The following is a 27,292-nucleotide window of genomic DNA, read 5'->3' as shown; positions in this document are numbered from 1 at the left end:
ATTAACCAATAAAATTCCCATTTTCTCCCCTCAATTTGCTGTGAAGCTCTCATCCTAACAATAATTTCTAATAAGTTTTGGAAACTTACAAATAAATTACAGAGCAATGTTTTCTTCAAGACAGTCCCAATAGATCAAATTGTCTTGAACCACAATGTAATTTCTCTTTAAAGACTTAAAGTGGTTATCCTGTGATAGATAATAACTTCTTGATCAGTGGGACCTACACAGATTGACAGAAAGGGGAAGTTTTTTCCCTTTAGAATGGAGCAGCAGTGTCCATGCTCACTGTAACAAATCCACCCCTCAGTGTATCTGGGATGCAGTTGCTGGTACAGAATCTGGTACAGAATCTGGTCAGTACTTTATTGACAGCTCAGTGTCCAGTGTGGTGCAGGGGCTTGCTGAGCTGTCGGGTGTTTTGATTTACAGCTCGACCATCCAATCTGAGACTGAAGGTGCCTGGCTATTTAGCTGGGCTGTTATTCCCAGCCCTCTGCCAGACATAGCTTCAGCTGAGTGTGGTTGGTTTTCCCTGTGCCTAGTGGTTTGCTTGATGATCTTTCATTACCTGACCTTGGATCTCTTTCTGACCCTTCTTCTGTTTAACCCCTTTGCTCTGATCCCCTATCCTCCTGATATTTTGACCTTGGTCAATTACTTGACTACACCTTTGTCTCTTTCTTATATTTATTATGTACCCTCCTGGCTTTTGACCTCCTTGACTATCTGGACTCAAGGCTTGTCCATGAGAAGTGACTAAGCGTCACACTCGCAAGTGACAAAGAGCCGCATTTGGCTTTTTCCGGCCGCCCTACTGAGAACTAATCCAGACCTGTTGCTCCATTTTGTAATGGGGATAAAAGTTTCCCTTCTTGCTGATTGGTGCGGGTCCAACAAGGTTTGCCCAAGTTATCAGAGAAAACCTTTTCAAGAAACGCATTAAATGTAAATCATCCTTCCCTAAACCCATCTTGTCAATTTATAAACTGCTGGTTTTGGATACAACTAGCTCCCACTTCTTGAACAAAATAACTCATTAAATTAAATGAAACCCAAAATAGAAAATATTCTTAAACTAAGCCATGGTATTTCTCGCAGGATCGAAGAAATTAATGATATACAAATGACCAAACGGTACAAAACCTCCGAATTCATGCGTATAATGAATACTAGCATTTCTCCTTCAAGTAGGAGATGTGAAAACAGATTAGAAGTTACTTACCCGAGTATAAGCCGACCTCCCTAATTTTGCCACAAAAAACTGGGAAAACTTACTGACTCGAGTATAAGCCTAGGGTGGAAAATGCAGCAGCTACCGGTGAATTTCAAAAATAAAAATAGATGCTCCATACCGTTCATTATTGCCCCATAAGATGCTCCATATAAAGCTGTGCCACATATAATGCTGCATACCGTTCATTATTGCCCCATAGATGCTCTGTATAAAGCTGTGCCACATATAATGCTCCATATTGTTCATTATTGCCCCATAGATGCTCCATATAAAGCTGTGCCACATATAATGCTCCATATTGTTCATTATTGCCCCATAGATGCTCCATATAAAGCTGTGCCATATATAATGCTCCATACTGTTCATTATTGCCCCATAGATGTGCCATATAAAACTGTGCCATATAGTGCTCTGCACCGTTCATTATTGCCCCATAGATGTGCCATATAAAGCTGTGCCATATAGTGCTCTGCACCGTTCATTATTGCCCCATAGCTGCCATATAGTGCTCTGCACCGTTCATTATTGCCCCATAGCTGTGCCATATAGTGCTCTGCGCCGTTCATTATTGCCCCATAGATGTTCCATATAGTGCTCTGCACCGTTCATTCCTGCCCCATAGCTGCCATGTAGTGCTCTGCACCGTTCATTATTGCCCCATAGCTGCCATATAGTGCTCTGCGCCGTTCATTATTGCCCCATAGCTGCCATATAGTGCTCTGCGCCGTTCATTATTGCCCCATAGCTGTGCCATATAGTGCTCTGCGCCGTTCATTATTGCCCCATAGCTGTGCCATATAGTGCTCTGCGCCATTCATTATTGCCCCATAGCTGTGCCATAGAAAGCTGTGCCATTGCTGCTGCTGCTGCTGCTGCTGCAATAAAAAAAAAAATGCCATACTCACCTCGCTGCTTGCAGCTCCCAGCGTCCGGTCCCGGCGTCTCTCCGCTCCGCCTCTGACTGATCAGGCAGAGGGCGCCGCGCACACTATATGCGTCATCGCGCCCTCTGACCTGAACAGTCAATGCAAAACGACGCGAAGACAGAGCGACGCCCGGCGTGTGGAACGCGGACAGGTGAATATTACATACTTACCTGCTCCCGGCATCCTGCTCCCTCTGCCTGTCACACGGTCTTCGGTGCCGCAGCATCTTCCTCAGCGGTCACCGGCACCGCTGATTAGAGAAATGAATATGCAGCTCCACCCCTATGGGAGGTGGAGCCACATATTCATTTCTCTAATGAGCGGTCCCACGTGACCGCTGAACAGGGGAAGAGTTGCAGCAACGAAGACTGTGTGACAGGCAGGGGGAGCGTCAGGATTAGGTGAGTATACCTCAGCGCCCTCTCCCCCATTACCCGCCGACCCTGCCGCCCACCGTGACTCGAGTATAAGCCGAGAGGGGCACTTTCAGCCCAAAATTTTGGGCTGAAAATCTCGGCTTATACTCGAGTATATACGGTATATCTATTTAAATTTCCCATGAATTAAACCATTTTAGGACCAAAAGGGAACAAACTATACATATATAAAACATATATCCAATTACCAGATAAACTATTACAGATTAATCTATTTGAAACATTAGCAATGAAATTTCCCTCTTATGGTATATTCACATAGTGCTTTTTTGCAGCATGTTTTTTTTCTTCATGTTTTTTTTAGGCGTTTTTTATACAGATTTTTTTATGCATTCGAATGAATTGGTAAAAGCAAAAAAAAGTTGAAAAAATAGCTGTAGTTTAAAAAACAAAAAAAACAAATGCTCAACAACTTAAAAAGAGGCAAGGAAAAAAAAGTGCCGTGTGAATGACATTTTAGAAATCTAATGTATTTTTTAGCTACTATAAAGGGTTTTACATTTTTTGGTGAGTGAGTGTCCTTATTCTGGCTTTAGCAAATAAATGGTATTATTTGTATAATGAAAAATTACACAAATTTACAAGATATGGTACTTTCTGCATGAATTCCACAAGGTTTTAGAAATCGGTCCTGAAGAACACACAGGTAAACTACAAAGATCCCATTTTTGAGTAATGTCAAGCACACTCCAAACGTATAATAATATAAGATCGGACTGGGAAGGTCAGAAAAGCAGACCAAAAGGAAAAATAAATTGCATTTTAGCTTTGAAGTACGTGCCAAAAAAATCCTGGATTACTCCTCCTCATCACATTTGTATTGTCGGTATACTGATGGACAAAACGGTCCAGGCGTTATTAAGCAATAATGATCGTAATCCTCCAAGTGTTCAAAATGATATTTACCGTGAAAAAGCAATTACCATAGGGCAGCCGATCAAGGTTCACTTATCCAAGATAAGATACTTGTTATACTCACATAATCCGCTTAAAATAGCACAACCGTAAATCCCGACCTTGGGTTTCCCCGGAAGGAGTTTTCTTGGGGCAAACTGCACAGGTCTAGCTGGCTGTACTGTACTATGCTCAGTTGGTTTTTCAAGATAAATATCATCATGAACACTTGGCGTATTAAGATCATTATTGCCTAATACCGCCAGGGTCAATTTGTCCAACTGCATACCAAAACTACAAGTGTGGTGAGGAGGAGTAACCCAGTTTTTTTAATGCACTTCAAATAACAAATTCACTATACATTATATCACCAAAGTAAATGATGCCAGAAATGTGTGTTGGCTCCAGGCTGGAGTAATATTTTTGGCGCAGGCGCACAGTAACTAAGATGCGCATGCTTCTTAATGAATTTTGCGGCTCTTAGTACACCGCTCCCTTCATTAATAGTAACGAAACACAAAACACCAATCTTAATGAATTGGGACATTAGTGTCATAGGCTAAATGAATGCAGTTATACTAATACTTAAAAGGAACATTAATGGTTTTAAAGCACGTTGATAGATATTATCAATGGCTGGTATTTGGAGTCCCACACAAGTTCCTGGTTATCCATTTATGATATTCATACTAAACATTCCCTATAATAAATACTGCCAGTCAATGACTCACAGTGAGAGAAATTTGGCCTCTGTTGGTGAAAGCGGCAGCTTTTGATGCGTCTGGTTGCTGCTCTTGGCACGTATACAGAATTCTTCATTATTGCAGGCTTCATTGCCTCAATCTCCGAATTCCTGATGCATTCTTCAAAAAACTCTAAAGAGAATTCAGATCAGACACAGTAAATGTTCAGGACAGTTAGTCAGTGCTTCCTCAAGTGCATTTCATATACAGGGGAATGGATTCAATGAACAAAATAACAGTGACAGACTGGCACAAAGGGTGACAGGACCTTGCCCTTGTGGCTTTACAGTCTACCAGGAAAAATGGGAAGGAGACAGTAGGTTTGGGGGTTGCTGGAGCTCCAGTGATGGTGAAATGACAGTGGGTGGGGTCATTGCTGGCTATAAGCTTTCTTGAAGAGATGAGTTTTTAGGTTTTGTCTGAAGGTCACGAGTATGGTGAATAATCGGACGTGTTTGCTCATGGAATTACAGAGGATGGGGGATGCTTGGGAGAAGTCTTGAAGGTGCTTGGGCAAGGAAAGTAATAGAGTGGAGGAGAGGAGGTGTTGTGAGGACCAGAGATTATGTGTGGGAAGGTATGAGGAGATTACTTAGGAGACATATTGAGGAGACAGGTTATGGACGGTCTTGTAGGTCATTATTAGTAGTTTAGACTGTTACCATTGGGAATTTGGGAGCCAGTGAAGGGATTTGCAGAGAGGAGAGGAGGACAAGTAGCAAGGAGAGTGGTGGATTAATTGGACATCAGAGTTAAGGAAGAACAGAAAAGCGCAAGATTGTAAAATTGTTAGTTGGGAGACCACAGAGGAGGATGGTACAGTAGTGGAGGCGGGAGATGATGAGGGCATGCACTAATATTTCAGTAAATTGAGAGTTGAGGAAAAGACAAATTCTGTAAATATTTTTGGAGGTGGTAAGGGCTTGGATGTATGATTTTAAAGGCATGGCAGAGTCAAGGGTTACTCTGAGGCAGCAGGAAAGTATGATGTCGTTTATAGTAATAAATAGATTGGGTAGGGGCGTTAAATGAGATGGAAGAAAGATGATGGGTTTGGCTTTTATCAACTTTTAATAGTTTTCTTGAATATACCTAATCTTTCATAATAAAGGTAAAATCAATCTGGGGAAAGTCTGGTGACCATTATGGCCTTTCACCCAGGCCTTGTATACATATCTGTCACATTTCAGTATGGTGAGTAGTATCCTGGCATTAATTCTTTTGAGCTATTTCCCCAATTAGTGGCACAGGATTTCAATTTGGCTGTCCACAACAGCTTTAGGCAAATGCGCTCTTAGATACTGTTGCACACCAGTGACACAGTATGAAGTATGAAATACTTCACCAGGGTCAGAACCATACTACAGGTGGATAACACCAGCCTAAAAGCCCCCACACACTTTAGACTTATGTCGACCAAACTTGCCAACATTGATGGGTTCAGCCGACAGTCTAATAACTATGAGGGCACCTAACAGTTGTTGTTTGGGGAGATAAGGATCCAACATGTCTAATTCCAGACTGCTAATTCTTTTATTCCCTAAGATATACACCGCCACCAGAGATGTCCAGCAGCGGCTCTGACATGGAGAACACAGGCGCAATTGACAGAGCGAGTGCTCCTGTATATGGGAAAGTCTGGCGAGATATTTGCCATCCAATCAGCTGAACTGTTATTTGGCCGACATCTATCTAAAGTGTATAGGAATAAAAACCTCACATGCCATTACGAGTAATTAGTTCAATCAATCAGACGTAAAATCAATTTGATATTTTGGACTACAACTTTACAACACTTTGTCTACCTTACGCCACATTCAGATGTCTGTAAGTCACATACGTGGTCTATCTGTAGTTTTCACAGTTTTCTGCAGTTTTCGCAGATAGAACACGTTCCCATTATAGATTATACAGATATTCACATGTCCGATTTTATCAGAGTCATTGATCTAAATTACCAATACAAGTCTATGGGTCTGTAAAAATCATGAACAGCACACGGATGGCATCAGTATACAGTCCCGTGCTGTCCATGATTAACATTATAATCTATAGGAGAAGTTTTGTCATTTTTTTTCCATAATTGAAAATCATTGAAAGTAAAAATTCACACTGAAAAACGACTGATGAAACTCAGATCCAAAGCACTGATGAAACTTGAACCGTTTTCTTGTGAAAAATTATGGGTCTTACACTTACTCTTCAGATGACTGACGTCTGCCCTCATTTTTTCCTCTTTGTCTTGGTTTAAGATGCTGGAATTCAAGCCAGCTTCAAGCCTCCTTAAAGCCTCCTCCGCTTCATGAAGCTTCCGCTCAAGGTCCAGCTGAACCTTCAACTGCAGCTGATGGAAAAAATAGAATTGCATTAGTCTAGATGTAAATAGTCTCAGACATCACTGAACATCTCCACTGTGAGAAAGATGCTTTTAACAAACGTATTGTGAGAAAACACTAATTAAATGACAGAAATGAAAAAAACTGAAACGACACTTGTATGGACAATCTACTGTAGTCTAATATAATCAGGGGCATAATGATCGTGGTCGCAGAGGGTGCGACCACGACAGGGCCCGTGCTGGAGGGGGGCCCACCGACGCAGCACCTATTTCATCTGGATGTGCATTGTTATGGCTGGCAATCAGGCAACACAGTGTGCAGTAATCAGCGCACATACAGAGATCTGGCAATAACCAAAAACAATAGGACGAGCTCTGAGACGTGGAATCTCTGTAGACTGCAGTACCTGATCTATCCTCACACAACTATAAGCAGCAGTGGATTGCGCCTATCACTACCTATGCAACTCGGCACTGCCTGAGGAGCTGACTAGCCTGAAGATAGAAATACAAGCCTGACTTACCTCAGAGAAATACCCCAAAGGAATAGGCAGCCCCCCACATATAATGACTGTTAGCAAGATGAAAAGACAAACGTAGGAATGAAATAGATTCAGCAAAGTGAGGCCCGATATTCTAGACAGAGCGAGGATAGCAAAGAGAACTATGCAGTCTACAAAAAACCCTAAAACGAAAACCACGCAAAGGGGCAAAAAGACCCACCGTGCCGAACTAACAGCACGGCGGTGCACCCCTTTGCTTCTCAGAGCTTCCAGCAAAAGTTAATAGCAAGCTGGACAGAAAAAACAGAAAACAAACTAGAAGCACTTATCTAGCAGAGCAGCAGGCCCAAGGAAAGATGCAGTAGCTCAGATCCAACACTGGAACATTGACAAGGAGCAAGGAAGACAGACTCAGGTGGAGCTAAATAGCAAGGCAGCCAACGAGCTCACCAAAACACCTGAGGGAGGAAGCCCAGAGACTGCAATACCACTTGTGACCACAGAAGTGAACTCAGCCACAGAATTCACAACAGTGCATCCTCAGACGCAAATGCAGCTGAAATGTTTTCGGTGCAGAGACCCTCTGATTCCATGCACTACAATTCACACCACTGGCCAATCGGAGGCCAGCAGCTGACGTCCATCTCTATGTCACAGGTGGCACATGAACACATTTCTATTATTTAACTCTAGCATTAGTCGTGGTTTTACCTTTAACTCTTTCTCTGTTTGTTCTTTCTCCACTGTGAGTTCAGCTAATGAGTTCTGTAGGGCCTGAGACTCAGAAACGTAGAACGCCCTCTCCTCTTCCAATAATCTGAACCGCTCTTCATTTTCCTTCATCCTGAGGAGTAGATTAAAGTACAATATACGGAAATTCAATACATGTTACAGAAGTATGGACTTATTAAATATTATTTAGAAGATTAACCAGTTTAAAGGGGACCCATCACAAGTTTGTGCTGTTTTATTCCTGCTGCTCCCCTGAGAAATCCAGATTTGTTCTTTTTTGTTTTAACCCCTTCAAGACGCAGCCCTTTTTCGTTTTTGCATTTTCGTTTTTTGCTCTCCACCTTCCCAGAGCCATAACTTTTTTATTTTTCCGTCAATATGGTCATGTGAGGGTTTATTTTTTGCGGGACGAGTTGTAATTTTGAACGACACCATTGGTTTTACCATGTCATGTACTAGAAAACGGGAAAAAAAATTCCAAGTGTGGTGGAATTGCAAAAAAAGTGCAATCCCACACTTGTTTTTTGTTTGGCTTTTTTGCTAGGTTCACTAAATGCTAAAACTGACCTGTCATTATGATTCTCCAGGTCACTCTGAGTTCATAGACACCAAACATGTCTAGGTTCTTTTTTATCTAAGTGGTGAAAAAAAATTCAAAACTTTGCGAAAAAAAATTGCGCCATTTTCCAATACCCGTGGCGTCTCCATTTTTCGGGATCTTGGGTCAGGTGAGGGCTTATTTTTTGCGTGCCGAGCTGTCGTTTTTAGCGATACCATTTTGGGGCAGATAAGATCTTTTGATCGCCCGTTATACCATCTTAATGCAATGTTGCGGCGACCAAAAAAATGTAATTCTGGCGTTTCAATTTTTTTCTCGCTACGCTGTTTAGCGATCAGGTTAATGCTTATTTTTATTGATAGATCGGGCAATTCTGAACGCGGCGATACCAAATATGTGTAGGTTTGATTTTTTTATTATTGTTTTATTTTGGATGGGGCGAAAGGGGGGTGATTTACATTTTTATATATATTTTTTTTCATATTTTTTTAAAAACATTTTTTTTTTTTTTTTACTTTTGCCATGCTTCAATAGCCTCCATGGGAGGCTAGAAGCTGGCATAGCCTGACCAGCTCTGCTACATAGCAGCGATCATCAGATCGCTCCTATGTAGCTGAATTGCAGGCTTGCTATGAGTAACCATAGAGATCTCAAGGTTACTATGCCAACGCATCGCTGACCCCCGATCATGTGATGGGGGTCGGCGATGCGCGCATTTCCGGCCGCGCGGCCGGAAGCTGTAGTTAAATGCCACTGTCAGCGTTTGACAGTGGCATTTAACTGGTTAATAGCGGCAGGTGGAACGCGATTCCACCTGCCGCTATTGTGCGCACATGTCAGCTGTACAAAACAGCTGACATGTCGCGACTTTGATGTGGGCTCAGCGCCGGAGCCCACATCAAAGGTGGAGACACGACAGTACTAGTACGGGGCATGTCGTGAAGGGGTTAAACACCATACGGTTCCACAGATATGGGCCTTTTTTATTGAGTGCTATTATTGGTCTTTATAAGGGAGCGTGACTCAAGGGATTCTCTGGGGGGGGTTTTAGACTGCCTTGCATAATTACCCTGTGAGCCAAGCCTCCTTGTAAAGTCATTTAAAATTAGCACTAAAAATAACGTCACAGATCTTTGGAACCGTATGATGGATTTGAAGAAAAAAAAAAAACTGAATAATCAGGGGAGCAGCAGAAATAAAGAAAGAGCAACTCTGGCCCTTTTGTCCCAGTAACAAGTCCTCTTACACGCCCCTGGGTGAGTATAATCTAACCTCTTTTTCTCATCTTTCAGGAGACATTACAGAATGCTGTAGATAAGCCCCTGATGCCGGTGGCCGCAGCTCATCTTCGATTTTTGGGGGGACAGTTTCCCTTTAACAGATAACAATAATGTCTGTATTTTATCTCCCTATGTTAAAGAAGTGCATCGTATCCATAAAAATCAGATGCTGTATGGTTGATTCCTATGGGAAAAACGCAAAGGTGTGAACTGGGATGTAAACTGGTGTGCATGCAGCATGTAAGGGCACGTTCACACTGGCCACTGAACATAAAAAAACAAAGCCAGAAACAGAATGATTAAATACCCTGCAGTAAAAATAAATAAACAGCATAGTGCATGAAAATAATATATGCTACTTAGATAACAGGTTTTTTTTTTATCAAAAAAATGCGAAAGCCATCCCGCCTCTTCACGGTGACCATAATTGGTACAGTCCTATGTCTAAGGCCAGCGTCACACTGGCGTTTTAAACGGCTGAGTGCAATGTGATTAAAAAAAAAAAAAAATCGCATTGCACTCGGGCCAATGTTAAGCTATGGGGCAGCTCCCAGCAGCCGACTTTTTGTCGGCCGTTTTCCTCGGTCCGAGACAATGACAGCATGCTGCGATTGTCTCGGATCGAGGAAAACTCTCGGCTCACTCGCACCCATATAAGCCTATGGGTGCGAGTGAGACAGCGCACACCACTCGGATATCATCCGAGTGCTGTGCATTATAAGCGGACCCCAGCAATGGAGGAGATGGAGAAATTCATTTCTCCGCCTCCTCCGCAGCTGTGCTCCGATCCTCCCTGGGCGAGAGAATCGGAGCACAGACGCATGACACTCTGGAAGATTGCCTTGCGCAGGCGTGTACTACAGAGGACAGAGAATGAACTTCAATCCAATATTGTGGCCAGCATGCAGCCAGCGGGTAAGGAAAGGGTGAATCAAACACCTGAAAACTCCGCCCATATGACCGAAAACCGGTCCCGCCAAATTCAGGTGACAGAGTCCCTTTAAACACTATTCTGCACTGGTTCTGGTCTCACAAACTCCACGCACCTGCTTTCAGCCTGAAGCTTTTCCCCTAGCAATTTCTGCATCTTGTTCTCGATCTGCTGCAGGTTGCCATGTACACCTGGCCTAAGATTCTCCACGCGATTGCCTTCTGCATGAGCTGGATGCTGACAGGCTTCCAATATAGCTAGAGCCTTCTGCTTCTCCACAGAGAGCTCCTATCAATAAGTAATAAATATGTGCACCGTATTAAAAACGAAAGAGTCAACATTTATGTATTAGGTTACATGTATTATTTATTAAAGGAGTCTGAATGCTGGGACCAAATGGACATTTATTTATGGCACATGTAATCGATGAGTCAACAGGCTCCTTTAAGTCACTAGTGCAGGATGCTAACATTTTGTGCGGGTACCAAAGAGACGTAAGAAGACTAATGGCAAATCCTGAGCAGAGATCAAACATTTTCCATTCCACAATAGTTTACAAAAATACAGTTGTGTTAAAAAAAAAAAATGGCAGTGTGTTAAATGAACCTGGACTTTTTAATCATCTTTGACACGAGATCGGGTGTCTTGGTCCATGAAATAATTTATTAACCAGTTTAAGGTTGGGTCATTTACTCCCGTTCCTGACCAGGCACATTTTTTGTATTTTTTTCATAAATGAGCAGTAAAAAAAAATTTCTCATTTGGAGACAGAAGTAATCTTTCTGCCTTTTTTGTTTTCATGACACATGAGGCTTCATTTTTATGTCCCAGTCATATTATCGTTTATTATCTTCTTTTTTTTTGTGCTGATATTGGGGCAATAAGGGAAACAATGTTCTTTTTTCCTCCATTTGTTTTTTTTTTTAGGACCACTACAGTATATTTTAAAATTTGTTCTCCATTCTGTAGCAATTATTTTTTTTTATCGCAATGTGGATTGACAGTGGTATTTTTATTATTATTATTTTTTTTATTATTATTATTACCATAAGGACATAAAAGACCAGCCTGGGGGGTGCATCTAAAAATGTAAATATTGTATTTTCATCTTATTTCTCATATAAGTGGGACTGGTATATCAGCCCCAGTTGCAGGGGAAATGCATTCTCCGTGCTGGATAGCAGAGTTGTCCGAGTCTCCTATGACCCAGCAGATCCTCCTCCATTCCTATACATAACGATGATGACATGATCGTTGTGTATAGCGGCGGAAGCGGCGTCAGCGTTTCCAATACTGCATACACATAGCTTGCTTAGTGCTGTGTATACAACCATCTCTGCCTTCTCTATGGGGACTCCAGCTGCCTATGACGGCTGAATCCCAGCTTCTGCAGCTTCACGATCATGTGTGTAGCTGTGCTACTCTGCAGTGACACCTTTGAATGCCACTGCAGAGTAGGAGTTGGATGGGCAAGTTTATTGGTGATCCGTAAGCGGTTAAAATAGTATTTTATAATCCATTCTTAGGTATCAATTCTCACTTTGCTTTACTCCTTAAACTTCTTCAAGCCTTTTCCTGCCAAGGATGTATCTCCTTGTAGAGTGCAAAACACAGTTGTCAAGAGTCATCCTGACTGACTAATAATGGGCAGATCTCAAAATGGATTGCAGCTAAAAAAAAAAAAGCGCTTTAGGAAATGGAAAAAAAAATCATTAAAAAATTTCCCAAAGAAGGAGAGTTTCTCAAATAGAAAGCTCATCGGTTTTAACAATCTCAAGAAAAAAAATGCACATATCGTTAAAATCTCATGTCCCCCCAAAAAAGGAAAATGTAAAAAACTATTTCCATACAAAATAGAACTAGGCTAAATGTGAATTATGTACTTTTTGTGTGGTTACCTTTTAAGAGCAGACCTATTAAAAGTTTGAAAATTAAAAATGTTTTAAAAATTTTTGGGGGCCAATTACAAAGGTGAGTTCAATTTAAAACTTATTTATCTACATGTATCATTAATGTAAAGTACAATGTGTCACAAAAATATTATAAATAGAGTTACTGGGATACATAAAGCTATTTCTAAGTTATTGTTATGTAAAGTAACACGTGCCACATCTGAATCTTCCTGCATAAAACTAGATTCTTGGTTTCTCAATTTCTGCTGATTTTATAAAAATATACAAAATGTAGAAATATGCCTAGGTGGTATGTATGGAGTCTGCACATGCCAAACTTTTATTTTATGGTAGTGTGATGTAACTCATTTTCTGTTTCGGTCACACTTTTAGCAGTTTGATTGCCAGAAGGTGCCAAGCGGCATTTTGACAGTGTGCCAGTTGTTTACTTTCAGTGACGGGGTTCAAATTCAATTTCTTATTTAGTCATTTAAATTTTATTTGTATATGTCAAAAGTGTGAAAATTGGCCACGAGAAGTGCAAAATGTAAAAAACAAGACGAAAAAAAAAACCTGGCAGCTAAAGGGTTTAGTACCGGTATTGAGTTTGTATTGCTGTAGCTAGATTATATTTATTATGGCGCAGTCAGACGACCATATAAATCGGAGTGGGATCGGGCCCGGGCCCCAGCGGCAGGCTTCTGTCGGTACAGTAACTGAACCTACGTCCGAGACACAGGTTCAGTTACTCTATTGCCTTGAAGGTCCATGCGGGCCCGCACGGCAATGGTTAAAGCCGCCAGCCAATCGGAGGCTTGCAGCTGATGTCAGCATGCACGTCGCTGGCGTATGACATCATTGTCATTCGCCAGCAAGTGCGCGCTGGAACGTCAAGAGGGATCTTTGCCACAGGAGAGTGGCCAGGTAGGAAGAAAGGGTGAAAGGTTTTTTTTTCTTAATTATTTTTATCGAAAGCGCCAAACCGCAATGTTTCACCGGCACGATGGAGACACATGGACCATGTGTCTCCATCCTGCCCGGGGCAGAATGGAGACACAGGGGCAGAATGGAGACAAAGTGCAGACTGGAGACAAGGGGGCAGGATTGGAGATGGGGCAAAATGGACACGTGGGGCAGAATGGAGACATGGGGCAGGATTGGAGACAAAGGGCAGAATGGAGACAGGGGGCAGAATGGGAGACACGATGACAGGATGAAAGACAGGGGCCAGAATGGAGACAAGGGGTAGGATTAGAGACATGAGGCAGGATTGGAGACATGGGGCAGAATGGAGATGGGGCAGGATTGGAGACACCGGGGCAGGATGGGAGACACAGGGGCAGGATGGGAGACACAGGGGCAGGATGGAGAGATGGTGCAGGATGGAGACATGGTGTGGGATGGAGATAGATGGGGCAGGAACATGGTGCAGGATGGAGACAGATGGTGCAGGATTATGGGGCAGGATGGAGACAGATGGGGCAGGATCACGGGACAGATGGGGCATGATCATAGGGCAGGATGGAGACAGATGGTGTAGGATCATGGGACAGATGGGGCAGGATCAAGGGACAGATGGGGCAGGATCAAGGGACAGATGGGGCAGGATCATGGGACAGATGGGGCAGGATCATGGGACAGATGGGGCAGGATAGGGAGATCATATGGGGGCAGGATAGGAGAACCTATGGCTGGTGCCAGGAATGAGACACACGGGGGTCAGGATGGGGGATATTATTACCATAGGGGCTAATTAAGGGATATTATTACTACAGTGATGTACTTATTTTATTTTTTTGAGGATACTGTTTTAAATGAGGGGTGTGCAGTCCTGTTACTGTGCAGAGCAACACTGTCGCTTTTTTTCTTCATCTGGTGTAGTTTAGAAATTGGGAAAAAAAAAGTAATGTGTTCTTAAAGCGGTGCTCTAGATAACTGTTATTTCCTGCAGAGACGAGCCCTGGCTGGATGAAGTGACGGCGGTCTGTGATGGATGAAGATTAAAAGTGAAGATGAAGGACTTTACCTAGAGATGTCACTGGTGAGTCAGTGTGTTACCTATACACTGACACTATACACTGTATACTATATACAGTGGTCCTGTGTACAATGTCACCAGTGATCACTGTATTACCTTTACATTATACACTATATACAGAGCTGCTGTGTATAATGTCACCGGTGATCATTGTATTAACTGTACACTGACACTGCATACTAAGTACAGATCTCCTGTGTATAATGGCACTTATGGTGATATTAGTATTGTGTTTTTTATTACTGATCAGTATTGTAGTATTCAGTCACTATATGGCGGTAATATGTTGTTCGGCCATGGTGTGGCGGTCTTTATTCCTTGTATGAGCTATTATTTGGTCACTGTGTGGTGGTAATATGTGGTCTGATCATGGTGTGGTGGTATTTGCTCCTTGTATATGGTATTATTGGTCTTCATATGGTGGTAATGTGTGTTCTGGACATGGTGTGCTGGTATTTGTTCCTTGTATGTGCTATTTGGTCACTATGTAGTGATAATATGTTGTCCAACCATGGTGTGGCGGTATTTGTTCCTTGTAGGTGCTGATATTTGGTCACTGCGTTGTGGTAATATGTTAGCTGGACATTGTGTGGTGGTATTTGTCCCCTGTATGTGATATTATTGGTCATTTTAAAAATTGAAAAATAAATAAAAATATACCTAAATTGTATTGGATATTTTAACAAATGTTTAATAGGTTAGAGTAGAGTAGGGCCTGACATTATCATGGTGGCAGCTTAAAAAATCTTTTGACTATGGACAGTTTGAGGGATGGAGGCCGGGCTGGGGTGAAGCCTGGGCAGAGTCTCAAGGGGGCCCCAAAATTTTGCCAGTATGGGGCCCCGAAATTCCTAGTGGCAGCGCTGCATGAAGCTGTCACGTTTTGGTCGAGAGAGCGGCCGTCCAGTCCATGCACTGCATCCTGATCCCACTCTGATTTATACGGCCATGTGACGGATAGTAAATATAATATGGACTGACAGCAGATTTTTATGATCATCACTGATCCTAATATGAAGAACCTACCTCCATGGTCTTCTGCAAATTTTTTGTGAGGCTGCACAGCTCTAGTTTCTCCTCTCCTACTCCTTTCAGACAATGTACAGTAACATCCAGCTCCCTAAAATCAGAGTGTTGTGAAAAAAACTCAGGAAATATGGAAAGTTTTACATGTACATAAAGTGAACAATAGAAGCAGAGAATGAGAATATAGCAAAAGTGACACTATTAGAAGTAGAGTACATGGACTGTATGGTCTCTGTATAACCCCACCTCTACCACTGATTGGCAGATTTCTGCCTATGCAAAGTGTACACAAAAAGCTGCCAATCAGTGGTGTGGGTGGGCTTATACCCAGCTCAGCATTCAGAGAACTGCTAGCTTTGGAAAAGGTAAAACAGTTACTGTATTTTTTCAAAACTGCAGCAAACAACCCAGTAAGAGACACATCGCTGGAATCAGGGTCTCTGACCCGACATCATACTGCTGTGAAATGGGTAGCAAAAACCTGGTGAAAGTTCCCTTTAAATTGTCCTTATACAGTTTAATTCTTTTTTCTATATTATAATTTTCAATATCTCTGATTGCTCTTAGAGGATAGAAATATTCTTCCTGATTGAGACTGAAAACCTGCATAGACCCAATACTTAGAGTTACAGGTTCCCTACATTTGTGCGAGTTTAGTTAATTCTCATACAGGTCCTTCTCAAAAAATTAGCATATAGTGTTAAATTTCATTATTTACCATAATGTAATGATTACAATTAAACTTTCATATATTATAGATTCATTATCCACCAACTGAAATTTGTCAGGTCTTTTATTGTTTTAATACTGATGATTTTGGCATACAACTCCTGATAACCCAAAAAACCTGTCTCAATAAATTAGCATATTTCACCCATCCAATCAAATAAAAGTGTTTTTTAATAACAAACAAAAAAACCATCAAATAATAATGTTCAGTTATGCACTCAATACTTGGTCGGGAATCCTTTGGCAGAAATGACTGCTTCAATGCGGCGTGGCATGGAGGCAATCAGCCTGTGACACTGCTGAGATGTTATGGAGGCCCAGGATGCTTCAATAGCGGCCTTAAGCTCATCCAGAGTGTTGGGTCTTGCGTCTCTCAACTTTCTCTTCACAATATCCCACAGATTCTCTATGGGATTCAGGTCAGGAGAGTTGGCAGGCCAATTGAGCACAGTAATACCATGGTCAGTAAACCATTTACCAGTGGTTTTGGCACTGTGAGCAGGTGCCAGGTCGTGCTGAAAAATGAAATCTTCATCTCCATAAAGCATTTCAGCCGATGGAAGCATGAAGTGCTCCAAAATCTCCTGATAGCTAGCTGCATTGACCCTGCCCTTGATGAAACACAGTGGACCAACACCAGCAGCTGACATGGCACCCCACACCATCACTGACTGTGGGTACTTGACACTGGACTTCAGGCATTTTGGCATTTCCTTCTCCCCAGTCTTCCTCCAGACTCTGGCACCTTGATTTCCGAATGACATGCAAAATTTGCTTTCATCAGAAAAAAGTACTTGGGACCACTTAGCAACAGTCCAGTACTGCTTCTCTGTTGCCCAGGTCAGGCGCCTCTGCCGCTGTTTATGGTTCAAAAGTGGCTTTTCCTGGGGAATGCGGCACCTGTAGCCCATTTCCTGCACACGCCTGTGCACGGTGGCTCTGGATGTTTCCACACCAGACTCAGTCCACTGCTTCCTCAGGTTCCCCAAGGTCTGGAATCGGTCCTTCTCCACAATCTTCCTCAGGGTCCGGTCTCCTCTTCTCGTTGTACAGCATTTTCTGCCACATTGTTTCCTTCCAACAGACTTACCATTGAGGTGCCTTGATACAGCACTCTGGGAACAGCCTATTTGTTGAGAAATTTCTTTCTGGGTCTTACCCTCTTGCTTGAGGGTGTCAATGATGGCCTTCTTGACATCTGTCAGGTCGCTAGTCTTACCCATGATGGGGGTTTTGAGTAATGAACCAGGCAGGGAGTTTATAAAAGCCTCAGGTATCTTTTGCATGTGTTTAGAGTTAATTAGTTGATTCAGAAGATTAGGGTAATAGGTCGTTTAGAGAACCTTTTCTTGATATGCTAATTTATTGAGACAGGTTTTTTGGGTTATCAGGAGTTGTATGCCAAAATCATCAGTATTAAAACAATAAAAGACCTGACAAATTTCAGTTGGTGGATAATGAATCTATAATATATGAAAGTTTAATTGTAATCATTACATTATGGTAAATAATGAAATTTAACACTATATGCTAATTTTTTGAGAAGGACCTGTATATGAAACTTTGAAGCTCTTTGAAACTTAAAGAAGCACTTCCAACATGTTTTTATTAGCTAAACCTGTGTAAATGTGTGTAATGTAGTGTAAGTGCAATAGTATACTTACTGATCGCTGCCTTTCCCGTTTCCAGCGCTGCTCTGGTCCTCTTCTCACTCATATGACATCTATTCTGATTTGCTGAATCACACTGCGCTCCGTGTGAGCCGAAAGGTGTTTTGACAATGTAAGTCTATCGAGCCTAAGATCGTGACACAATATTGTAACAGTAACTTACATCTCACACACAAAGCGCAGTGGGATCCTCTAAGTCGGCATAGAAGTCACATAAGTGAGAAGAGGACCAGAGCTGTGCTGGAAACAGGAAAGACAGCGATCGATAAGTATATTACCACAATTACATAAACATTTACACAGGGTTAGCTAGTAAAAAGGTTCTTCTTTAAAGGGAACCTGTCACCCCCAAAATCGATGGTGAGGTAAGCTCACCGTCATCAGGGGCTTATCTACATCATTCTGTAATGCTGTAGATAAGCCCCCGATGTATCCTGAAAGATGAGAAGAAGAGGTTAGATTATACTCACCCAGGGGCGGTCCCGCTGCAGTCTGGTCAAATGGGTGTCTCAGGTCCGCTCCGGCGCCTCCTATCTTCATTCCATGACGTCCTCTTCTGGTCTTCACTCCGCGGCTCTGGCACAGGCGTACTTTGTCTGCCCTGGGCCTCTCTGACCTTTCCGGCGCCTGCGCAATGCAGTACTTTGCTCTGCCCTCAATAGGGCAGACAAAGTACACCTGCGCCGGAGCCGCGGCATGAAGACCAGAAGAGGCGATCATGGAATGAAGATGGGAGGCGCTGTTCCGGACCTGAGACACCCATCGGAGCAGGACCGCCCCTGGGTGAGTATAATCTAACGTCTTTTTCTCCTCTTTCAGGTAACATCGGCGGCTTATCTACAGCATTACAGAATGCTGTAGATAAGCCCCTGATGACGGTGAGCTTACCTCACCATCGATTTTGGGGGTGACAGGTTCCCTTTAAAGAAATTGTCCAGTGGGGCAATAAGGGGAATGCTGTAGGCTATATAACAGCTGTGGGCACAGATGATGGAGCAGATGGGCACGTTTTGTGACTGTTCTCATTCTGAGGTCAATAGTCAAAGATGTCACGGAGACTAGAGCAAAAATAAGTATATTCTTTAAGGCTGCCGTCACACTAGCAGTATTTGGTCAGTATTTTACATCAGTATTTGTGAGCCAAGACCAGGAGTGGAATAATCAGAGGAAAAGTATAATAGAAACATCTGCACCACTTCTGTATTTATCACCCACTCCTGGTTTTGGCTTACAAATACTGATGTAAAATACTGACCAAATACTGCTAGTGTAACAGCAGCCTAACTCTTAGCGGAATCTACGTAGCCCCAAGAGGGTGGATAATAATAAATAATAATAATCTTTATTTTTTATATAGCGCTAACATATTCCGCAGCGCTTTACAGTTTGCACACATTAACATTGCTGTCCCCAATGGGGCTCACAATCTAAATTCCCTATCAGTATGTCTTTGGAATGTGGGAGGAAACCGGAGTACCCGGAGGAAACCCACGCAAACACGGAGAGAACATACAAACTCTTTGCAGATGTTGTCCATGGTGGGGTTTGAACCCAGGACTCCAGCGCTGCAAGGCTGCAGTGCTATCCACTGAGCCACCGTGCTGCCCATAATGGCTGTTCATTCAGAAGATTAGACAATCACGTCAAAATAAAATTTTCTGCAGACATCACCAGTTTCCATTGTAGACAATATTGGTGTGTGCATGTGTTGTAGCTGTGCAAGTAAGAAGATTGTCTTTACTTTTCTACAGACCTGTATATGTAGGGGAGGATTCACTAGAAACATGATTTACTTAGACAGCAGCAGTGATAAAAGTGATTGGAATCAGAAACTTAACTGCTTGATTTTGTCTTGCTCCATTCTCAGCTCTTGTACAAGATCCTCAAACCGATTCTTTTCAGTCTCCAGAACCTGATTTATTTTTTCCAGCTCCTATGGAAACAAGATATAAGTGATAAGTGAATCCGTGTAACGAGAGTCATATCAGTCAAGCTAAAAATCACGTTGAGGCCAGTTTCACACGTCAGTGGCTCCAGTACGTGTGGTGACAGTTTCCTCACGTACCGGAGACACTGACTCACATAGACACATTAAAATAAATGTGTCTCTGCACATGTCAGCGTGATTTCACGGACCGTGTGTCCATTTGCAAAACACGGAGACGTGTCAGTTTTCGTGGGAGTGCACGGATCACACGGACCAATTAAGGTCAATGGGTCTGTGTAAACACGTACCGCACACAAATGCTGTCCGTGTGCAATCCGTGTGCATTTTTCCTGTCATAGGGTTAAAATTGTAAAAATTGTTGCAATACACGGACACACGTACAGCAGACGCACAGCACACGTACAGCACACAGACAGCACACAGACCCTAAAAATGTACTCACGGACATCACACGGATCCCACACGGATGGCCTACGTGAGCACACGGACACGGATAACTCCGATACCGTTTTCTCCGGGACCGGAATTATCTGGACGTGTGAGACTGGCCTAATGAAATATCCGACACATACCGGGTGTTTAATATGGCGGCCAAGTTTGGTCAATTTCTACTGAAGTAATTGGGACTTCTGGAAAAACAGAACTGACTTATACTATAACTGCGCTACAGGCTGGCTCATCGGTTTGATGGAAAAACAGACCGCAAAGATGCAGAGGACTTTGCATCTCAAAGGGTAGTTACGGCAGTGTGTCGTGTACAGAGAAAACCTGCCTAGTCGGAAATAAAAGGTAATAGAATAAATCCATTATTTCACAATGGTTTTATCACCTCTTTCTGTTCGCGCTGTGAACACAGTTCTTCTGTTTCCTCCATCAGTTTGTCTACAAGAAAGAAAAACAAAGACAAAGAAGTGAAATAAAAAGAGAAATACTAGCACAAGTCAGTGACTCTCTCTTCACATCATCATAGATACTTTGGGAAGATGTCTCAGCAGATATACCCAACACAAAGCTGTGACCTATCTCATTGTATAGGATACAATAGGATAAGACGCACATAGGCTCCTATAGCAAAAAGACAAGTATAGAGGGACATCTCCAGGACAGAGGTCTCCTTTCAGAAACTGGAAATTCTAAATTCATATTAAACACATTGTAGTAGTATTTTGATTGAGTTTTATAAAATGTTATACTATAATGACCACCAACCAAAATATTCCTGTCTCTCCTTGGCTAGCTGCAGGCCCTGAGCCTCCAAGCTCCCGATCATTGCCTCGCCCAGCTGGGCGTTCTGCCAGGTCCTACGAGGAGGTAAAGGAATATGCATTAGAACTTTGTGCCTCCACTGCCATGCATGATGGCAGTTATCAGGCAATGAAGAAACTGCCTAGAGCTACTAAGCATTTTATATATACGGTTGATCACAATCATTACATTAGGGTATACAGTTAGGTCTGGAAATATTTGAACAGTGACTATTTTTTATTTAACTCCATCATGACCCTTGACATCCTGTTACGTCAAAGGTTATGTCCCTGCCTTTGATGCTGGCTCCGACGCTGAGCTTGCATCTTTCCCCGCACTTGATAGCTGATTTAATCAGCCATCAAGTGCCTTTAACGCTCCACCCGCGGCTGTTAACCTGTTAAATTCCACTGTCAATCACTAGCAGCAGCATTTAACACATGCTGGCCGGAAGCTTGTTGCAAATCCCACCCATTTCACAAATTTTGGATTTTTTTTCATCACTTATATAAAAATAACCTATACATGTTTGGTGTCTGTGAACTCATAATAACCCGGAAATAATGACAGGTCAGTTTTGGCATTTAGTGAACAAAGTAAAAAAAAAAACTGTGGAATTGCACTTTTTTTTGCAATTTCATCGCACTTGGAACTTTTTTTTTCCCCATTTTCCAGAACATGACATGTTAAAATCAATGGAGTCGTTGAAAAGTACAAACCGTCCCGCAAAACACAAGCCCTTACATGGCCATGTTGATGGAAAAATAAAAAAGTTATAAAAGTTATGGCTCTGGGAAGAAAGGAAGCAAAAATCAAAACCATTGAAACTAAAACAAAAAAAACTCCACACGTTTGCTATCGCTGCATTTGGAAATGTTCGATCTATCAAAATATAAAAACAGTTAATCCGATCGGTAAACAAGAAAAAATAATCAAAATGCCAGAGTTATGTTGTTTTGGCAGCCGCTAAAATACAATAAAATGCAAAAGATTGTATCTACCACAAAATAGTATCAATAAAAACATCAACTCAGGCAGCAAAAAATAAGCCCTCACCCATCCCCAGGTCCCGAAAATGAAAACACTACTGGTTTTGGAAAATGGTGACAATTTTGTTTTCTTACAAATTTTAGAATTTGTTTCTCCCCACTTAAATAAAAAAGAACCTATGTATGTTTGGTATCTGCATACTTGTTCTGACCTGGAGAATTATATTTCCTGGTTGTTTTCACCATGTAGTGAACATGGTAAATAAAAAACAAAACCACAATTGTGGAATTGCACTTTTTTTTTGCAATTTCTCTGCACTTGGGACTTTTTTCGGTTTTCCAGTACACTATATGGTAAAAATCAATGGTGTCGTTAAAAAGTACAACTCGTCATGCAAAAAACAAGCCCTCATACGGCTATATGGCTGGGGAAAAAAAAGTTATGACTCTTAAAAGAAGGGAAGGAAAATACAGAAGTGCAAAAATGGAAAATTGCAAGGTTATGAAGGGGTTTAAAATGAATCTTAGTTTCATTTGTTCATAGAATGTTTTTCCAGAACTGGCTGGCTTCTTTAGAAGTGTTTTCTGGAAAAGTCTAATCTGGGCTTTCTATTTTTAAGACTGATTAACTCCTTAACGGCCAAAGTTTTTTTGGGTTTTTGCCTTTTCGTTTTTCGCTCCCCTTCTTCTCAGAGCCATAACTTTTTTATTTTTCTGTCACTATGGCCATGTGAGGGCTTATTTTTGCGGGACGAGTTGTACTTTTGAACGACACCATTGGTTTTACCATGTCGTGTACTAGAAAATGGGAAAAAATTCAAAGTGTGGTGAAATTGCAAACAAATGCAATCCCACACTAATTTTTTGCTTGGCTTTTTTACTAGATTCACTAAATGCTAAAACTGACCTGCCATTATGATTTTCCAGGTCTTTACGAGTTCATAGACATCAAACATGTCTAAGTTACTTTTAATCTAAGTGGTGAAAAAAATTACAAACTTTGTAAAAAAAAACAAAACAAAAAAAAAACTGTGCCATTTTCCGATACCCATAGCGTCTCCATTTTTTGTGATCTGGGGTCGGGTGAGGGGTTATTTTTTGCGTGCCGAGCTGATGTTTTTAATGATAACATTTTGGTGCAGATATGATATTTTGATCGCCTGTTATTGTATTTCAATGCAATGTCGCGGCGACCAAAAAAAGTAATTCTGGCGTTTCCACTTTTTTCTTGCTAAGCCGTTTAGTGATCAGGTTAATCCTTTTTTTAATTGATAGATTGGGCGATTCTTAATGCGGTAATACCAAATACGTGTATGTTTGATTGTTTTTATTTTTTTATTTTGAATGGGGCTGGGGTGAAAGGGGGGTGATTTGAACTTTTATAAAAAAAAAAATTTAAATATTTTTAAAAACTTATTTTTTTATTTTGGCATCCTTCAATAGTCTCCATGGGAGACTAGAAGCTTCCACAACCCGATCGGCTCTGTTACATAGATGTGATGATCAGATCACTCCTATGTAGTAGAATTACTCACTTGCTATGAGCGCCGAACACCAGACAATGTTCACAACAAGCTGACACCGACAACCATAGAGGTCTCCAGGAGACATCTGGTTGTCATGCCAAAGAACCGGTGACCCGCGATCACGTGACAGGGTCACCGCTGGGCGGATTTCCGGACCGATGGCCAGATGTTGTGAATTCCGCTCTTGGGCTCCCTCCAGTGGTTGTAAGTGGCACTTTTGTGAATTCTGCTCTTGGGCTCCCTCTTGTGGTTTCAAGTGGTAGGGCTGCTCCTTGGAGTTAGCTGTCAGCAGCTGCCTCCACTGATCGTCTTTTCTGCTCGGCTATTTATGCCTGGCTCTTTCCTTCAGCCAGTGCCACTTGTAAATGGTTCCTGGTTGCATTCACATCTCTTTGGATTTCCCTGTTATCCTGACCAGTTCAGCAAAGCTAAGTTCTTGCTTGCTCTTTTCTGTTCACAGATTGTGGACTTATCCGTTCTGTGCTTTCTATGTTTGTCCAGCTTATCAGTATGAATTAATTCTGTCTTGCTGGAAGCTCTGGGTAGCAGATTTACCCTCCACACCTTTAGTCAGGAGATTTTTAGTAAACTCTGCGTGGATTTTTGTAGTGTTTTATACTGACCGCACAGTATTCCATCCTGTCCTATCTATCAAGCTAGACTGGCCTCCTGTGCTCATCCTGGTTTCATTCTGTGTATGTCTTCTCCCTCTCCACTCACAGTCATTATTTGTGGGGGGCTAATCTATCCTTTGGGGATTTTCTCTGAGGCAAGATAGTTTTCCTGTTTCTATCTTTAGGGGTAGTTAGCTCTTAGGCTGTGATGAGGTGCCTAGGGAGAGTTAGGAGCATCCCACGGCTACTTCTAGTGTTGTGTTAAGCTTAGGGACTGCGGTCAGTACAGTTACCACTTCCTTCAGAGCTCGTTCCATGTTGCTCCTAAACCACCGCATCATAACAGCCAGAAGCGTGAGTTAAATACGGCTGTCAGTATTTGACAGTGGCATTTAACAGGTTAATAGCCACGGGTGGATCATGATTCCAATTGCGGCTATTCCGGGTACATGTCAGCTGTTCAAAACAGCTGATATGTCCCGGGAAAGACGTGGGCTCAGCTCCAGAGCCCACATCATAGGGAGGGAGTCCGACGTCAGCGTAAATTTACACCCAATGTCGGAAAAGGGTTAATGGTTTGTGGTGAACCCTCTGTATTTGCTCTCATGACGTCTTCTCTTCATGGTAGATTTCGATACTGAAACACCTACTTCCTGGAGAATGTTTTCCATTTGGGTGGCTGGTGTGAAGTGGTTTTTCTTCACCAAGGAAAAGATTCTGTAATATTCCACCACTGTTGTCTTCCATGGATTTCCAGGTCTTTTTAATTTGGTCACTCCTAACATTTCTGCTATTACTCTGATGGATTTTTTTTTTTCAACCTAATGATGGTCTGCTTCACTTCCATTGAGAGCTCATTTGACCGCATATTTTGGGTTCATAGTAACATCTTCCAAATGCAAATGCACACCTGGAATCAGCTCCACACCTTTTACCTGCTTAATTGATGATAGATCAACAAGGGAATAACCCATGCAGCCCATTAAAGAGCTTTCAAGATAATTGTCCAATTACGGTACTTTTAGTCTTTTTAAACAGAGGCAGCTACATATTAAAGAGCTGTAAATCCTAAACCTTCACTCCAATTAGGATGTGAATTAAAGCTGAGAGTCTGCACTTTAAGCCCATATTGATCATATAACTGTATCTTGAATATGTTTTAGTAAACAGCTAAAATGACAAAATTTGTGTCACTGTCCAAATATTTCTGGGCCTAACTGTATATATATATATATGTTAGTGAATAGAAAAATAATGCACCAAAAAAACCTAGTGTTTTATATTGCATAGAGACATTAAGATAATTTTAGAGAGCCAATGGTATTTTTAAATTTGTGACAGAGATAATTAACATAGTTTGCTGCTCTATTACCACTTCATGTGAACATACAACATTGTCAAAGTTTAAACTCATCTGTTATGTTCAAGTAATGCTTTCTCTTGTTCTTATTGAAATATGCACACTGTAGATTAACCCCTGAACGACCAGAGGTATTTTAGTTTTTGCGTTTTCATTTTTTTTGCTCCCCTTCTTCCCAGAGGCATAACTTTTTTTTTTTTTTTTTCAGTCAATATAGTCATGTGAGGGCTCGTTTTTTTTACTTTTGGTTTTAACATATCGTGTACTGGAAAATGGGAAAAAAAATCCAAGTGCGGTGAGATTGCAAAAAAAAGTGCAATTCCACAGTTTGTTGGTTTTTTTTTGCCATGGTCACTAAATTCTGAAACTGACCTGCCATGAGGATTCTCCAGGTCATTACGAGTTCATAGACACCAAACATGTCCAGGTTCTTTTTTATTTAAGTGGTGAAAAAAAAATCCAAAGTTTGGTAAAAAAAAAAATGGTGCCATATTCCGAGACCTGTAGCGTCTCCATTTTTCATGATCTGGAGCTGGGTGAGGGCTTATTTTTTTGCGCACCGAACTGATGTTTTTATTGATACCATTTTGGTGTAGATACAATCTTTTGATCGCCCGTTATTTTATTTTATTGCAATGTAGCGGTGACCAAAAAAAAGTAATTCTGGCGTTTTGATCATTTAACCCCTTTCTGACATCAGACGTACTATCCCGTCCAGGTGGGGTGGGCCCCCATGATCAGGGACGGGATAGTACGTCATGCCCTTTAATGCGACACTGCGACTTAAGTCGCGGTGATCACATTAAAATTCCGACGCCATCTTACCTCAGGGAAGATGGCCTCGGCATCCTGGGGTATGGCGTCCCCTCCCCCGCCTCCCGATCGCTGTGATTGGCTGTTCAATTCTGAACAGCCAATCACAGCCTTTCTCATTGTTTCAGCCAATCAGCTTGGCTGAAACAGTGAGGTTCCAGGCTAGGATCAAGTACCGATGTACTCGATCCTGGGGCCGGTGCCTGGCAACCCAGGCACCGGCCAAAACCCCCGGATTGGCGCGATCGACGATCACATCGATCGCGCCAATCGCAGGGCATAGCGGCGGTGTTACCGCGCTGTGCCCTGCCTGAAAGTGCCTGATCCGGAGCCGCAGGGCAGCTGAGGAAGGCTCCGGATCCTGCAGCTGTGATTGGCGCAATCGATGTGATCGTCGATCGCGCCAATCAGGAACAGTCCCGCCGGATCGGCGCGATCGACGATCACATCGATCGCCGTCGATCGCGCCGATCGCAGGGCACAGCGGCGGTGTTACCGCGCTGTGCCCTGCTTGGAAATCCAGCCTCATCTGCCTGCCACCTCCCCCACCACCTCCTGCAGCTCTGCCAATCAGGGCACAGCAGCGGTGTGCCCGCGCTGTGCCCTGATGGTGACCTGCCGGTGACCTGCCGGTCACCTGCCGGTCACTTGCTGGTGACCTGCCGGTGACCTGCCTATGATCGGAGCTGTGAGCTCCGATCATAGGCTGGTGCCTAGCGACACCGGCGTCACCAGGGCCACCTCTGATTGGTGGGATCGATGTGATCATTCGATCCCACCAATGACAGGTCACAGCAGCGGTGTGACCGCTCTGTGACCTGTCTCACCTGTCCCTGACCTGTCTGACTGCTCTTCAGGAATC

The 27,292-nt window shown here is 42.4% G+C and overlaps 1 protein-coding gene across 3 annotated transcripts in view; it reads right to left on the bottom strand.

The window, feature by feature from the left end:
- PLEKHD1 (pleckstrin homology and coiled-coil domain containing D1) overlaps nt 1-27,292 on the bottom strand; it is a 64,143-nt gene that overhangs the window by 11,431 nt on the left and 25,420 nt on the right. For all 3 annotated transcript variants that reach the window (XR_011314159.1, XM_069732352.1, XM_069732357.1), the window contains 8 exons: nt 21,093-21,184; nt 20,713-20,765; nt 19,774-19,868; nt 15,537-15,630; nt 10,696-10,868; nt 7,790-7,922; nt 6,437-6,581; nt 4,226-4,369 (listed from right to left, as the gene is read on the bottom strand). Coding sequence is in view for 2 of the 3 variants with exons in the window: in XM_069732352.1 (XP_069588453.1) it covers nt 4,226-4,369; nt 6,437-6,581; nt 7,790-7,922; nt 10,696-10,868; nt 15,537-15,630; nt 19,774-19,868; nt 20,713-20,765; nt 21,093-21,184 (929 nt within the window). In the remaining variant the exon portion in view is untranslated. The remainder of the gene's footprint in view (nt 1-4,225; nt 4,370-6,436; nt 6,582-7,789; nt 7,923-10,695; nt 10,869-15,536; nt 15,631-19,773; nt 19,869-20,712; nt 20,766-21,092; nt 21,185-27,292) is intronic.

This window comes from Ranitomeya imitator, chromosome 1, assembly GCF_032444005.1.
Source record: "Ranitomeya imitator isolate aRanImi1 chromosome 1, aRanImi1.pri, whole genome shotgun sequence".
Lineage (NCBI taxonomy): Eukaryota > Metazoa > Chordata > Amphibia > Anura > Dendrobatidae > Ranitomeya > Ranitomeya imitator.
The sequence above is the reverse complement of the archived record's forward strand: the minus strand, read 5'-3'. Positions and strand labels throughout refer to the sequence as shown.